Source organism: Ammospiza caudacuta, chromosome 7 (genome assembly GCF_027887145.1).
Source record: "Ammospiza caudacuta isolate bAmmCau1 chromosome 7, bAmmCau1.pri, whole genome shotgun sequence".
NCBI lineage: Eukaryota > Metazoa > Chordata > Aves > Passeriformes > Passerellidae > Ammospiza > Ammospiza caudacuta.
This window is the reverse complement of record NC_080599.1, coordinates 31,891,845-31,906,289: the sequence shown is the minus strand read 5'-3', so window position 1 is coordinate 31,906,289 and position 14,445 is coordinate 31,891,845. Positions and strand designations below refer to the sequence as shown.

Here is a 14,445-nt window from a genome sequence, read left to right as displayed (position 1 = left end):
CCTTGTCCCAGTTGGGAAATTTTTCAATCAGTTTGCTCTACTGGTAGGGAACTTGCTGGTAAAATCTAATGATTAGTCCAGCTCTGATCCATCCAGTGGCATGGGTGAACTGGTGTGTGCAGCTGTAATCTTTAATGTTTTTCAGCTGATCTGGTAATCTCTAGAAGCAGAACTTGATTCTTTTGTAATTATGGCTGCTCTTTTCAAAAGCAGTCTAAAATGTTTGCACACATATTGTGTCTGTGGCAGATTCCTGCTCTTTCCTGGAAACTAAATGTGTCACACCTGTGAAGTTGGTAGGTCTCAGACAAGACATCCCCTCCTGCCAGACATGACTTTCATCTGGAGTTTCCAAAGCAGTTCCTTTGCTGCTGCTCTGGGGACATCTTTATGGAGAACAACAGTCTTTGTCTTTCTCTTCCTCAGTTGCAGCTCTCCTTTTTTAGCTTTGCTTTAGAAAGCTGACTTGCTGTATGCATTATCTTACAGCGTGGCTGCATCTCCAGTGGTTCAGTACTTTTTTGAGCTTTTTGCTCACTTTATCATGCAAATGTTTCTCTCATCATAGAAATTGACTTCTTAAAATTAAAGTTGACAGTGATATTGCTTTTCAAAAATATATACTAAAGCTTAACGGGCAAATAGATTTTTCATACTATGTTGTTACTATGAATTTATTAATTCTTTATTAATCAGGGCAAACTAGTCTTTTGTCCAGCTAAAAGTGATTTTGACATTACTGTTGTTTTCCTTTTGCATATTAAGCACTGTGCATTTCTAGCAGAGTTTCTCTTTTAAATATTTTCAAGCTACAACATAGTGTACTGTTAATACCAGTGTCTGAAGTTTTGCAAGCAAAGTAGCTTCATGTCCTGAAGGTCAACCTACAGACTGTTTTCTGAAATTCTCTTTAGGAATTATTCCTCTTTTCATGACTCAAAAAGACTAGCAGATTTTCTTCATAAAATCCTGTACAGATGCCTGTACAATCAATAGTGAACTTCTGTTTTAATATGAAATTAAAATGTGAAGTACTGTTTTTGTATATGAATGTGTAACTCTTTTTCTAATCTTAATCTGAGTGCCTCTGCTTTATTTCCAGTGTCACTGTGACTTTTGATGTTACCACCCTGAGCCTTCTAATTGATATTAATCTTTTAGTGCATAAAATACTTAGCCTTTAAGTTTGCTCACAGCACATTTTTCCTCTCAGCTGTAATACCTAGATTGTTTTCAGGGGGAATGAGGTACAATTTGCAGATTAGTCTGGAGCTACAATGCAGAACTCGTAAAAAGCAGAAAAGCAAAACACTTTCTTTTTTGTTCTTGATATAGAAACAGCTCTTTGTTAGTTTTCAGACGTGAAGCTAACAGGGTGCTTTGAAAAGATAAAGTACTGTTTAGCTGGAAGCAGCTTTTGTCTGCCTGGTTAGAAGAGGCACATTGCAGTTGCAAGGAAAAAAGAAAGACCAGACCAAATTGATAATTATGAAAACAAACAGGCAGGAATACAGAGGAATGATAATCAGTTCAGACAGTAAAATAAAAGAGCTATTCTCCAAAGATAGAAAAGGAAGCAGGAATGCATAAAGATAGAGACAAAAGTAGAAACCCAAAACAGACAGTGAAGATGTATCCACAAAGAGAAACTGAAATGTATTGTCAGAAGTAGATTAGTGTGGCATGCTCTAATTAAAATACAGTTTTCTAATTAACTTGTCCTGAAGACAAAGAGGGAAAGGTATGGTATATTATGCTGGTCAGTTCTCATTAATATATTCATTGATGATTATGGTCCCCATAACTTTTAATGTAACGCATCAGGTAGTTCATTGTACAAATACTGCAAGATATTTATTTTGTTTTGTTTCATTTTTTGAAGTAAAACAGGGAATAATTTGAAGACCTTGATCATTATCTAAAAATAAAAAAAATAAAACCCAAGCAGCATAATGTTTCATAATTCAGCCATTTCATAAGAGTTTTATAAAATCTCAATATGTTAAACGGTCACTTAATAATGCTTTGTGACTTAAAATATTTAACTTCTTGAATAGAGTTGAGTGTTAAGAAGCAGTCTGTTTTTCTTCTGCAGTGCTGCTCATGCAGGCAAAAAAAGACATTATACAGAATTTAACCTATTATTTAAATTTATCCATAATTCAGGTTCATTTGATAAAGCCTCATGGGCATAAATTGAGTAAACAAGAACTGCTGAGATGGGTATTAAGTTACCTAATCGCCCACATTTTTTCACTTGGCTTTCTGTGGACTTGTAGTTTTGTGGTTAAGTCATAGCTTTTCCATGCTCTGAACACTGTCATAGTACATATTCCCTTATACCAACCTGCATAAGGGTTAAGAATTTAGAGAGCAAAAGACAGAATTGAGTTTTTAATCTCCCACTCACTGACTTGGAAGTTTAGACTGGCTGTGCTGCCTGGAGAACAAAGAATTGGGAAAAAATCTCATCTTGAGCCAGTGTTTCAGAAGTGCAAATAAGATCACTTGGGTAATTGCAGACTAAAATTGTGGTCAGATAAAAGTATGGAAGTAATGATGAACAGTTGAGTCAATAGAGAATAAAATGATGGTAGAATAATTAATGCAAAGTATCCTAATTTCAAATAAAATGTTTTATTAAGTAGATATTGCAGATGTAATTAATTGAGATAGGTTTCTGAAATTGTAAGTCAATGTACTTCAGTGTTTAATGTGATTCTTAAAACTTTCAGCTGTATTGTGTGGAGGTCAGTGAAATGGGAGACTAATTTGAAAGCAATTCAATGTTAATGCAGTTAGCTAGTTTACATACTGTAAAGGAATAAATTAGTGAAACAGAAGGATTTTTTTACAGAATGATACCACAATCGTAGCTTTAAATGCAAGTAGAATTGCTTTCTGAAGTTCATGAAACCCTGTAAAAAGTTCATTAAACCTGTAAAAATCTCTATCTTGTTGAATGCCTTTTATTTGAAACTGCTACACTAGTCATTGTCTGGACTGGTAGCTTTGGGAAGACTAAACGTGCAGTATTTATGCTGTAGCATGCTCGGCCCTCTGAAGAGATCTCCCATGTTTTTCTTTTTATTTGTTCTAAAGGCTTGTTTGGAGAAAAAACAAGTGTCAGTAAGAGGAGGAGAGCTAATCTTGAGTTTAACCCAGGAGAGTCTGTTTTGTCTTGGGTGCAGGTTTGAGTCAGGTTCGCTCTTGCCTGTGATGCTTCAGCTGCTAGTTTTGTAAAGCAGCTGGTAGCTGCAAACACGTGATAAGCTTAGAGCTGCAAACCTGGAGTGTTTATAACATTGATGTGTGGTTCCAGTAAATACTCTGGAAGTAGAATTTGGGTAGGTGGCATTTGTTTTGGAATAGTCTGTTTTGACCTACTACAAACTTCTTGTAAAGTGTCAGATTTGTTTGTAGTGGAGACGCTTTGGACTACATTCCACTTTTGAGTGGGCAGTTTCTACGTAGGGCCGCCATCCATTAGCTGACCTTAATCACTTTAATAATAATCAGCTGCAGTTTTAATAAAGTTTTTAACAAAAATTTTCTGCTCAGCTGGCAAGAGGTGTGGGCAGTTACTAGACAAACAGCAATATATATGTGCTTGGAAATATTGTTGAGAACATCATTATCAAGGTGTAGACAGCCAGATGTTGTAGGATGTGAATTTTTTTTTTAAATAACATTTTGCTGATCTCTAGTTAATGCAATTTTCATATTTCTTATAAAGGAGGTAGCCAAATTGCTACACTGATGTATTTATTTTGAAATTACAGACCTAAATTTTATTGAAACTGTTTGGTCTGTTCTGTTATCTGTAGAGCATTGACTGGTTTTTGACCATTTTTTTTTTCCATTGTAGACATCACTTGTATCTCAGTGCATTAGTTTGATTTCCTTTGTAGCAGTCTGGAAGATTTGCTGTTTCTGTTCAAAAAGGAAGCTTTTTGGGTTTTTTTGAGGCCCAGAGCTCAAATGTGAGCTTCTGGAGAGAGATTGAAAGTAAATAAGTGTATTTGTGACTCCTCTCTGGAAGCCTTTCTGAAAAGGCCAGGCCTTTTTCCTTATTCTCTGATGTTGCCTTTATCTTCTGCTCATTTATCTCAGTGGCTTTACAGAGCAGTGTAAGGTGATTCTTATGGCCACAGACTTTAATTCAAAGGTTTATTGTTTATAGGGAATTTGAAAAATTGTGAAGCTTGTGGGATAATCCAACAAAGCTGTCTTTGCACAGAACATACTGTTTCTAGAATCACATGAAGAAGAGGAAATGAGGGGAAAAAAAGAGTTTTTGTTATATGATCAGTGATGAAATCCTTGTAGTAAAGCATGATAACTTGTCAAACGTAATTTTCATATTAACAGCAGACCTTGAAGGAAGTTTGAGCAGTGGAGTCTTTTTTTGTTTCAACAGAATATTTGGAAAGCCACTGTCTCTGGTTGCATGTTTGGAAACATAAGTAATGTGGTGTTCCCTAATGCTAATGAAACCTTAGCAGCAAATGAGAGCTTTGTGGTCTAAAGAGCTTAAGTAGGACAGCAAAGGCTTTGTTCTGCTGTGTGCTGAAGGAAGTCAGTTCTTTTTAATGGTATTAGGTATTGACTTCATGCCAGAAGCATCTTTTACAAACTGCTTTTGGATGCTAGGTTAATTTTGTAAGAGTAATTACACAAATGAAGTGTAAAAAAGAAAGGCTACTTGAGATTGACGGATTTTTACGCATATTTGCAAATGTGGTTTGATGCCACAGCCTGGTCTCTGTCTGCCTGTTCCCACACTCAAACCATGCATGTGCAGCTTCTCTAAAAGCAGTAGCAGAAATGTCACTTTATTTGACATAAGCTGTTTAGAGTGGAAACGTCCACTTGGTGCAAAGTGCACACATCAGAATAATGCGAGATACAGGCCATGGTTTCCCGAATACATCAAAATCTCGTCTTCGGTCCCTCTCACATCTCTTGGCAGTTTCTGTGGGTCTGTGGTGAAACATCAGGGAAAGTGGTTGTGATTTTGGTGGGGAGAGAGGTGCAGAGGCTGGTGGTAGAGCAGGATGGATGTTTGGTGGCAGTACTTGCATGCCATTGGACTGAAGTGTTGCAGGCACTAATGGCTGTGGCTGAGAGTCCAGGGTGTAGGATGCTGGTGCCTGCAAGGCAGCATTGGAGAGCAACCTTAATCTTGTAATGTTACATTTATTTTTGTTGGTTATATAGCTGTGGTCACCTGGTATCTCTTTAAGTAAATATGTGTTCCCTGAGTCTTACAGCATTTTAGGCATTTTTTGATTTAGCTGTAGATCATCCTGCTCATTGAAATTGAGCTAAAGTTGGTAGTGCTAGAAGTCTACATCATTCATTAGGTTCAGGCAAGCCACTGAGTCTGCAAGAGATAGCCTCTGATAAACAGCCTTCAGAGCTTTTTTTTTTGCAAGTTAATTAAACTTTGAACTTAATTACTTCCTTAGCTTTTTTCTTTTTTTTGATTTTTTTTTTTTTTAAGTTTACTGTGAAGTGTCTTTGGATTCAGCCTCTACACGATGCAAACTTTGTTTCAGTTACTTGCCTTTTTGGATTACTAAATAACTGCTAATTTTAAATGCTATTGAAAGCTGAAAATCCTTTATTTTCTCACTGTGGTGGATTATTGTAACATAAAATGCAGATATTTGCTAGGTAGTATTTTATACCTTTGTTTTCTCCTGCCTAATTCTTTAATTCTTATCCCCCATATTTCCACTTGCTTTTTGACTTTTCAGCTTGTCCTAATTAGTGTATCTTCTACCTGTTGATCAGTGCAGAGTGCAGTGAAAGATTGGTTTTGAAGACGGTTTAATGTATTAAAAATTCCCCAAGTTTTTCTTTTTCAGAAATGTAGTTTATTTTTTATTGTTTCTCCTTTCTGTTTTGTGCCTTTAGTTTGTTATAATTTCTTAATTACTAAGGACAGGTTTACTTTCTTTGGAACCTCCTGTTAGAGCTGATCATGAGCTGTGTATATAGTTTTGATTTAATAAATGTTTTCGATATGCAGACTACCCCCAAATTTAATCATGCTGCTAAAATTTATGTTATTTTTATTTCAGTGGGTAATCCTAAGAGTGAAAGTAATTTTTTGTATCCAGTGAAATTATAATTTACTGTGTTTCAAAGCTACCAGACATCTCTTCCGTGAGCTGTCTCTTATTTATCTAATAGTGATCTTTGGTTGGGTCTGTTATCGTGGTGGAAAAGATGCACTTTTGAAATAAAGGGTTTTGAGAAGAAAGAAAGAAAGATTTGCATTGTGAAAATGATGAAAGGCTCCTTACACTTAACATGCAAGTATTTAGAGCTGTTTTTATAAAAAGAGGTGGATCTGTTCCTGCACATGAAACCTACTGTTCTGGTATACATGGCTGATACGTATGTACACATTCGACTGACTTATAACTTGAATGACTTCTACCCCAGTAGCAAGCATTCCCTCAGAGCACAGTTTACAAATAAATGATGTGTAAATCTGGTGCTGCTGTGATTCTTTACTAATTCTGGGTAATTTTGTTTCCTTTTGTTTTTAAAGGATCAGTTTGATAACTTGGACAAGCATACACAGTGGGGCATTGACTTCTTGGAGAAATACGCAAAATTTGTAAAAGAAAGGATAGAAATTGAACAAAACTATGCAAAACAACTGAGGTAAGGTTTTCTTTCTTTGCAAGTGGATCTTAAAAGTTACTTAAAATCACTGTATCACTTGGTGGGCAAATGTGAAGTGTCATGATTAATGACTGTTTTTCATTTACAGAGTGAGTTAGATCACTAGCTTTTTTCACAGCAGACCAGTCCAAAACAAATTATCTTTGGGTGTGCACTTGCTTGCTTGTTTTTGCCTTCTCTCCCACTCTTCTCTCCCACCCGCCCTTCAGATCTTTGAACTAAAAAGGTTTAAGGCTTAAAGTTAAAGATTCAAAACAAGGAAAACCATAGTGATTTTTTGCACTGACTATCAGCATGTTTGCTGTAAAGTGCATTATCTGTATCTACACTTGAGAGTGTGTTTGTGCCTCTGCTACTAATTAATTTCTCATGTTGAATTGGCAAGAGCAACACTACATTGTGTTAAGAAATCTGATGGAAATAATTGAGTTGAACTTGAGAAAACAACAAGACCTTCCTGTCCTTAAAGCACACCCTTTCCATAGCAGGTCTTGTCCCTTTGGGTGAGACTGTAACCCAGCCACCCTTTGTCTTAGCTCTGTTCTGTAGCTGCCAAGTGAAACATCTTTTAGGTCCAATAGGAATTTCCTTTCAGGGATCATGCAAGGAGAGTAGCAGCCATGAAATGGCTGCTTCAGAATAACGTTATTTCTTCATCATAAAGTAGGTTAATTTTTACCAACAGTGCGCACAGTGCTTGAAGAATAAAATTGAAAGTAAGACAATCTTGTGAACTTGGCCTTCACTGCCATCTTTGCCTTCGCCTCATCTTTATTGTCCTGAATTCCTTTGGGTATTCAACTGAAGCTGCAAGCCTACCCTTGTCAGACTGAAACTGATAGCAACTTCTCTCCTGTGGTTTCTTCCATCATTTGCAAACCAGATTGTCACTAGATAGAGAGCTGAGAAATCCTTCCTCATTAATACAGTAATGAGGTTCCCAGCTGAGGACATGGATGTTCGGTATCTGGGCTGCTCATTTCCTTTTTGATTTCTTTATCAGTTTCTTTTCATCCAGTTGTATATATTCACCTAACATAATAATCCATTGTTTTACTGAAGGAATTTTTTTCTTGGAAGGAAGAAAATAAGTACCACTTTTCCAAAGCTGGTATAGAAGAACTTGAGGAGGTAAAGGAAAGTTGGAAGCATGCACAGCACAGTTGGCAGCCCTGTTTTAATTTGTTTTCAGTTGTCTGTTAAAAAATAGAGGTATATTTTGTTTCCACAGATCTCTATCAAGATCTTTTCCTTAAATAGTATTAACAAATGCCATTTTGCTTAATTGTATTTAAAGGTTCATTCCACAGCTAGCAAGATGAGACCACATTATTACTTCAGGATTTGAATAAAAATAGGAAATTTTCTCTGTTGAGCATTTTACTCTGGGTAAAACTATTGATTTTTCTCGAAGTGTCATTCAAAAATGAAAGAGTTTTGTCGAGTACCCGTTCTGTCAGATGGCTGGAGTGACTGTCCCTGTGCAGTAAGTATGACAGCTCTGGGAAGCACAGGTCTTGCTGCACACATTACACAGTGCACGTGCACTTCCTGCCTGCTTCCCACCAGGGGCTGTTCAGCACACACATCACAGGGTGACTGATTTTCTGCCAGTAGACCAGTTCGTGAGTTACTCTTTGATATTCTTGCATATATATTCTTTGGGGGAGAATTGACTCTTTAGTAATGAACTGTCTCATGATAACACCTTGATTTCAGCCATCATTGCTCCTGAGGACATGCACTATTTTAATTATGTAACATAGTTGTGAGGCCCAGGGGGGATTGAGATCAAGCAAAATTGTCACCTTCAGAAGAGTTAGCCAGTCTGCATCTTGGTCCTGGGAAGTTCTGAGAGAGGTGTTGTGGGATGGACTGTGGTTCTGGTAATTTTAATATTGGCAGCATATGGCCTCTGAGATAGATATAAATATCCCTAATGGAAATTTCTAGTAGATCACTGTTTCTTCCTTTTATAATGGAAAACAATCTGTGTTGCAGTCACTGACTAAAATACTAACAATATGATAAATCTGAAAAAGTGTTTGAGACTCTTTTAATATTGAATTTTATAACTGAGATTAATACTGCCCTTGGTTGGTAGAGTATAAACAGTACAGGAAGTGGTCACCTCTTGGTACTTCTGTGGCTCTCTTAGTACTGGGATGGGAGACCAAGCCAAGTTCAGTCAGGAGACACAGCTAGTGATGTGTGGTGGTATTTTTTTACTGTCTTGGTTTCAGCGTGGACCATGAACATCCTGTTGAGATGACTGTTGGATTTGATTCTCAGAGACTTCAAGGATGAAAGTTTGAGTGAACTTTCCATAACAGGTTTCACTTATTAGCGTCGGTCTCCTGGCAGAAATTCACATTCACTTTGTGTATACCCTTGCATTTTGAAATCTTTGTTTTTCTTTATACTGTCACAGCTTAGTGGTGAGCCTTTCCCAGGTGCAACAGCCCTTCCATGTTTTCTAGGAGAGGGCAGGTGATGCATGTACAGCATATGAGGGGCTGTTTGAGCTCCTCATATATTCTTACTGTATTCAGGTGTTGCATATCATGGTTGCCAAGTAATTCTAGAAGTGATAACTTTTCCAAATGCTGGTTTTAGGTTAATTCTTTGCTATTCTTCTTTGATACTGAAAAAATTACAATAAAAATTGGGGAATCCTCAATTGTCTATGGGGGGAAAAAAACCACCCTAGACAGCTTGTCTTGTCTTTGCCTGCAACATAATGTGTTCTGAAACAAAAAAGGATGTGTTATTTGATTTTGTTTGAGCTAACTTAAAGGGAAATCTAAACTTTTATGTGGTTAGCTCTCCACTAATTTATTGTGTTACCACAAGGTTTGCAAAGGTTTTTAGAGGCTATTACTGAGTTACAGGGATGTGAATCAGGACAAAGATATTGCAGGGTACATTACCACAGTGCATTTTAATGATATGACTGTTTAATTAGTTTTTATTTTGTAATTGGAAAAAATGAGATTTAGTATGTGCTAAATTACTGAGCTCTAGGCTGAATATTTAAATTGAATTCTCAGATGTTGTTTTTGACCAGCATTGTTTCCTAAAAGGGGCAATGTGAAGGTCAGTTTTGTTCCATATCATTGCACACAAAATAATTCTGGAGGTTCACTCCCTTTTCAGCCTGTCTAAAGCATTATGACACTTGAGCAGACAGAGGAGTTCCACTTTCTGTGATGTTAGGCAGTAATACAAGTTATACCTGCAGCTGGAGATGAAACTGCTATGGAATAAAATTTCTGAATACGGTCAGCTTCTCTATTGTTGGTTTAAAGCAAATAGCTATGATTGCTCCTAAGGTCTTTGTTGCCCAATAAAATAGTGCATTGTGATTTCTGGAGCTACCTGGTTACTCTGATCAAATCTATTTTTCATCTTCCTTCTGCATACTGTTGTGTTCAAGTGATATTTGTATAAATACAGTATGAATATATGCATATGTCTAGTCAAACTGAGACAGCTTCAACATTTTTAGATGCATAATCTTGGAAAGATTTTTAAAAATGGGTGTAAGCTCAACTGTAAAGCTGGGTGCACAGATTATCACCACATGTGATCATTTCTCAAAACTCTCTTCCTTTGATTGGAGCTGAGATTTTACACTGCTCATTACTATTCAAATATGGTTGTGGCAGGTTTTTTTTATAGTCCTGTTGCTATAAACTTAAACATGTGATTTCTTAATGATTCCAAGGATATTCAGCTTTGTAAACTTGAAATCTAGGTTACACTTTTTTAAGGTTGATTGCTCCAGTGTTTCTGATGAGATGTTACTAAGCCACAGTTAACTGTTATTGTTTTCACCCAGTCCATAATACTGATGTGCAGTCATTGAAGGCATCAGAGTTGTATTGAAGCTATTAAATAGAGATAGGAAATGCTTTTAAGTACTTACTGCAATTTTAGCTACTTATGAAAGCAAAAAAATTTGTGATCAGGCTCATAGGTAATATGATATAGGGGCTGTAGTGATTCAGTATGAGCAGATACCACAGTGCCTGAGCTGCCACCTTCCTAGAAGTTGTGCTGTGTTGATGCTGCTGCTTCTGTTCTTTATGTGCTGTATTAATTGACTGAAGAAAACTTAGTTTTTGTTGATAAACACAATTTTTAACACATCTGTAAAATTTTGTGTGATGTTCTATGTACCTGACTGTAAGTAATTTTTATCAGCTGAAGTGCTTTTTTAAACTTCTGCCTACGTGATTGAGGTGGTACTTCTCTTAAAAATCAGGTTCCTGTCTCACTGATGTTGGCCTGAGACCAATTTATACCAAGAAGTGAGGTTAGTAAAATTGCAGGAGCAGCACAATTGGATGTGGTTATTCCTGTATAAAATCTGCTTCCAAATGGCTGGCTGTAATACAGTGTGTGATAGAAGCCATCAAAACTTCACTACCAAAGAGGATTAGAGTGTCATCAGCTGCACTTTTCATAGGAAGCAAAGGCATTAATCTTATAGATTTGTTTCTGTTCTGATGATGAGCAATTACTTGTACAATTTTCTTATAAACTAGTCCAGATCCATATCTGAATTCTGACAATTAGGCATGGATTTAGATTGAAATGTCAGAGGATGTTATGCATCCTTATAAGTGGCAGCTGGCTTCTCTTTGAGAGAATGCTTCACTCTTCAAATCTGTGCTCATACTGGCTGCTTGTCAACCTGTGCTTTTCAACAATTCAAATTTAATATCTCTTTTTGATTAGGGGTTGGTATTCACTAATTGGAAAAGCTATCTGTGCATAATTATTCACATGAACACTGTCTTTTTCTTTGATCTTTAAAACCTGCATTTGCTTGTCATTTTATATTTATTGCCATTGATTACTGTACCTTGTGCTGTCAAATCCTGATCACAGTGTCTCAAACCTGTGTGTTCCTTTGATCCAAAGGTAGATGGGATTGACTAATGAATCTGGCAGTTATTAGGAGAAGGGATTATATAATATTTATGTCTTTCTAGAAATAGTAAACAATTGCATTAAAGAATGAAACCAGAACAAAAATTAGCACAGTAGTAAATCTGTATTTATGACCCTTCTCTCCTGCTGTTTTTAAATGTATGGCTTTAGTAAGTAATTTCTTATTTTTAACAACTCTGAAAATCTTCCCTTGAAAAGGCTCATGCATGGTTGCTTAGCTACAACATTGTATGTGTGTTATGCATTTCACCTTCTGAATAAAAATAACATGAATTTTAGGAATTTCCTATTCATTAATAAGCGCTGAGGAACAAAGCAGAAATGTAAGGGAAAATGGAACACGGGAATGTTACTTAGTGAATATTTTTTTCCCTATTTTGTTTATGCATTTTCCTAAAAATGTCTACATTTAATCCCTACCAAGTAGAATGTTACAATAGGCAGTGGGTTCTGGGGATGGAGAGAAGAAATTTTTACGTGAACTTCAATAAGCAGGTTACTGTAAAATGTGTAGGTAATTTTTTATTAAAAAGTCAGTGCTTATTCTCTTTCTTAGTACATATTGATATAAAAATGACCTTTCTTATAATAGTAAAATTTTTTTTGGTTGTAATCTCAGGGGGTATAGAAACAGGCAGAAGATCCAAGTTTACTATTTCTGCACCAACTGCCTGCTCATATTCTGGTGTATCCTTTGTGACTGGACATAATCTCACTATGTGGGCTTTTGTACCATAGAGAAGGCTTCCAGATAAATGGGTTTGAGAAATTGTACAAGATTATTTTAGATGAAAGTAGAATTAGCACCTTTGTTTTAATGGTAAGGTAGTTCATAATTAGTAACAACTGAAGTTACAGAGAGAGTGAGATGACATGCATGCCAGATTTTTTTCTCCTAGAATCTTCTCTTAACTCCTCCATTCCTTTTTTTCCTGCATTCTATGATAAGCAGGTGATTTCATATCAATGTTTTCAAAATTTGGACTGTGATACTGTGCTAAGTGCTGGTCCTGTGGATTCTAGAGAATTGCTTGGTTTCTAAAATCTGGGTATTGGGAATGCTGATGGGAGGACAAAGTGTAAAATCTCTTTTCAGAAAAGACATGTTGCCTCTCCTGTTCTGGGCATGTCCTTATTAAAGATTTGGAAATAGTGTGGTTAAAATCTTTGCCCAGAATCTGTTCTCAGAGCTTCCCTCAGGAATGGAGCTGTGTGCTGGTGGCACAGCACAGTGTGCACTCTCTGTGTGACACAGTGATCGTACATTGGCCTTGTCCTCGTCTGCTGCTGCCTTCTGCATGCAGGGGTAGGATGTTAAAAACAAACTCTGCATTTCGTGTCTGCTCACTGCAGTAGAAGTTTTAAAATGTTTGCAAATTGCTCTAGGTCAGAGTGGTGTAAAACTTTGATAATACTGTAGATTTCAGCCTTGTGTTATCTAAAGAACCCTTATAAGTTGGCAGAGGGAATAGATTTGTTTATAGAACATTAAACAGAAATAATTTGTTCATGCAGTTTTCTATGTGTGTCTTCTCAAAAGAGATTCTAAAACAGGATCTTGTTTTTTTCTTCTTTAATAGAAATCTGGTAAAGAAGTACTGTCCTAAACGCTCACCAAAAGATGAGGAACCCAGGTAAAATGTCCATTTCAAGTTCTGTGTGTAAAAAGTGAGAACTAACTGTACGTGCTGTCCTCTTATGGATTTTTTTAAAAGATAAAGTATTTAATTGGTGATGACAACAAAAGAATTGTGCTTGGCTTCTTACAGTTCTGCTATAATTCTCAAGCATGTTTACTTCCATTGGTATTTTAATGTAGTAGACATGGCAGGTTGTACTTCCTCCCTTCCAAAATTATCCTTAGGTAACTTAAATTTTGAAAGCAGAAGTTTAGCTTACTATGTACAGACTAGTATTGTTTTTTAAAGAAAAGCAAGTGTGTACTTAGGCTTTAGTTTTTTGCTTAGTAATAGAGATTTTCAGTGCATTTTTATGGCAATACAAATGTAGCTATGCATCTCTATAGTGAGACATGAGTGTACACAAATTGTCATGTTATGGGCAAGAGGAGCTCTCAAAATGCTGATTTGCTTTGACTCTGGAGACAAAATAAGTGGATATCTACTGGTGGAGGAACAATTTGTGCTAAGCAACTTTATTTATCAAAAATGTGCTTGTTTTGCTGTCCCTTCCATAGTCATTAAAAAATTTATTTGAAAAAGCACAGTATTTTTTTTTCTTTAGGAGTAAGTCTTAGGAAATAAAACAAGTGGACAAGTTTCAGGTTGCAGCCAGAGCACATACTGTGCAGAGTGCCTGAGAATTCACAGTAGGAATTCCTCTAGCTCTTTTAAACTATGTAAAGATCCTGGGCCTGAGGGAATAGGCCTTCCAGTGCTAGAGTGGCATTTGAAATTCCCAAAAGCCAAGCCTAAGGAGATGGCAGTATTCCACAATTAAAAGAGAGAAAGATGTATATTTTAATGTGCTGCCTGTTTTTTTTTCCCCTTTCTTCCCTTCCGCACACACTTTCTACCCTTTGCCCCTCCTCTTCCCCCCTTTTCAGTGCCAGCCATAGTGGCACCTTACTTCCAGCCAAGAGGTGGGCAGGCACACAGGCAGCTGTCTGCAGAGCTGATAGCAGCTTGTTCAGTAAACCCATCGGCATGCATAGCAGTGGCATGGTTGGCATGTTGCACCTGGAGAGCACCAAGCACATCATCTGCAGCAGGCTCAGCTCCCAGCCTAGGCACGGGGGTATCCCTTCCCAGGCTCAGGCCCCTC

General features: G+C 36.9%; 1 protein-coding gene across 3 annotated transcripts in view; it reads left to right on the top strand.

Annotated features, from left to right (window-relative positions):
- Positions 1-14,445, top strand: part of FNBP1L (formin binding protein 1 like) — a 50,622-nt gene that overhangs the window by 17,834 nt on the left and 18,343 nt on the right. For all 3 annotated transcript variants that reach the window (XM_058808760.1, XM_058808761.1, XM_058808759.1), the window contains exons 2-3: positions 6,566-6,681; positions 13,242-13,295. In XM_058808760.1, the coding sequence (XP_058664743.1) occupies positions 6,566-6,681; positions 13,242-13,295 (170 nt within the window). The remainder of the gene's footprint in view (positions 1-6,565; positions 6,682-13,241; positions 13,296-14,445) is intronic.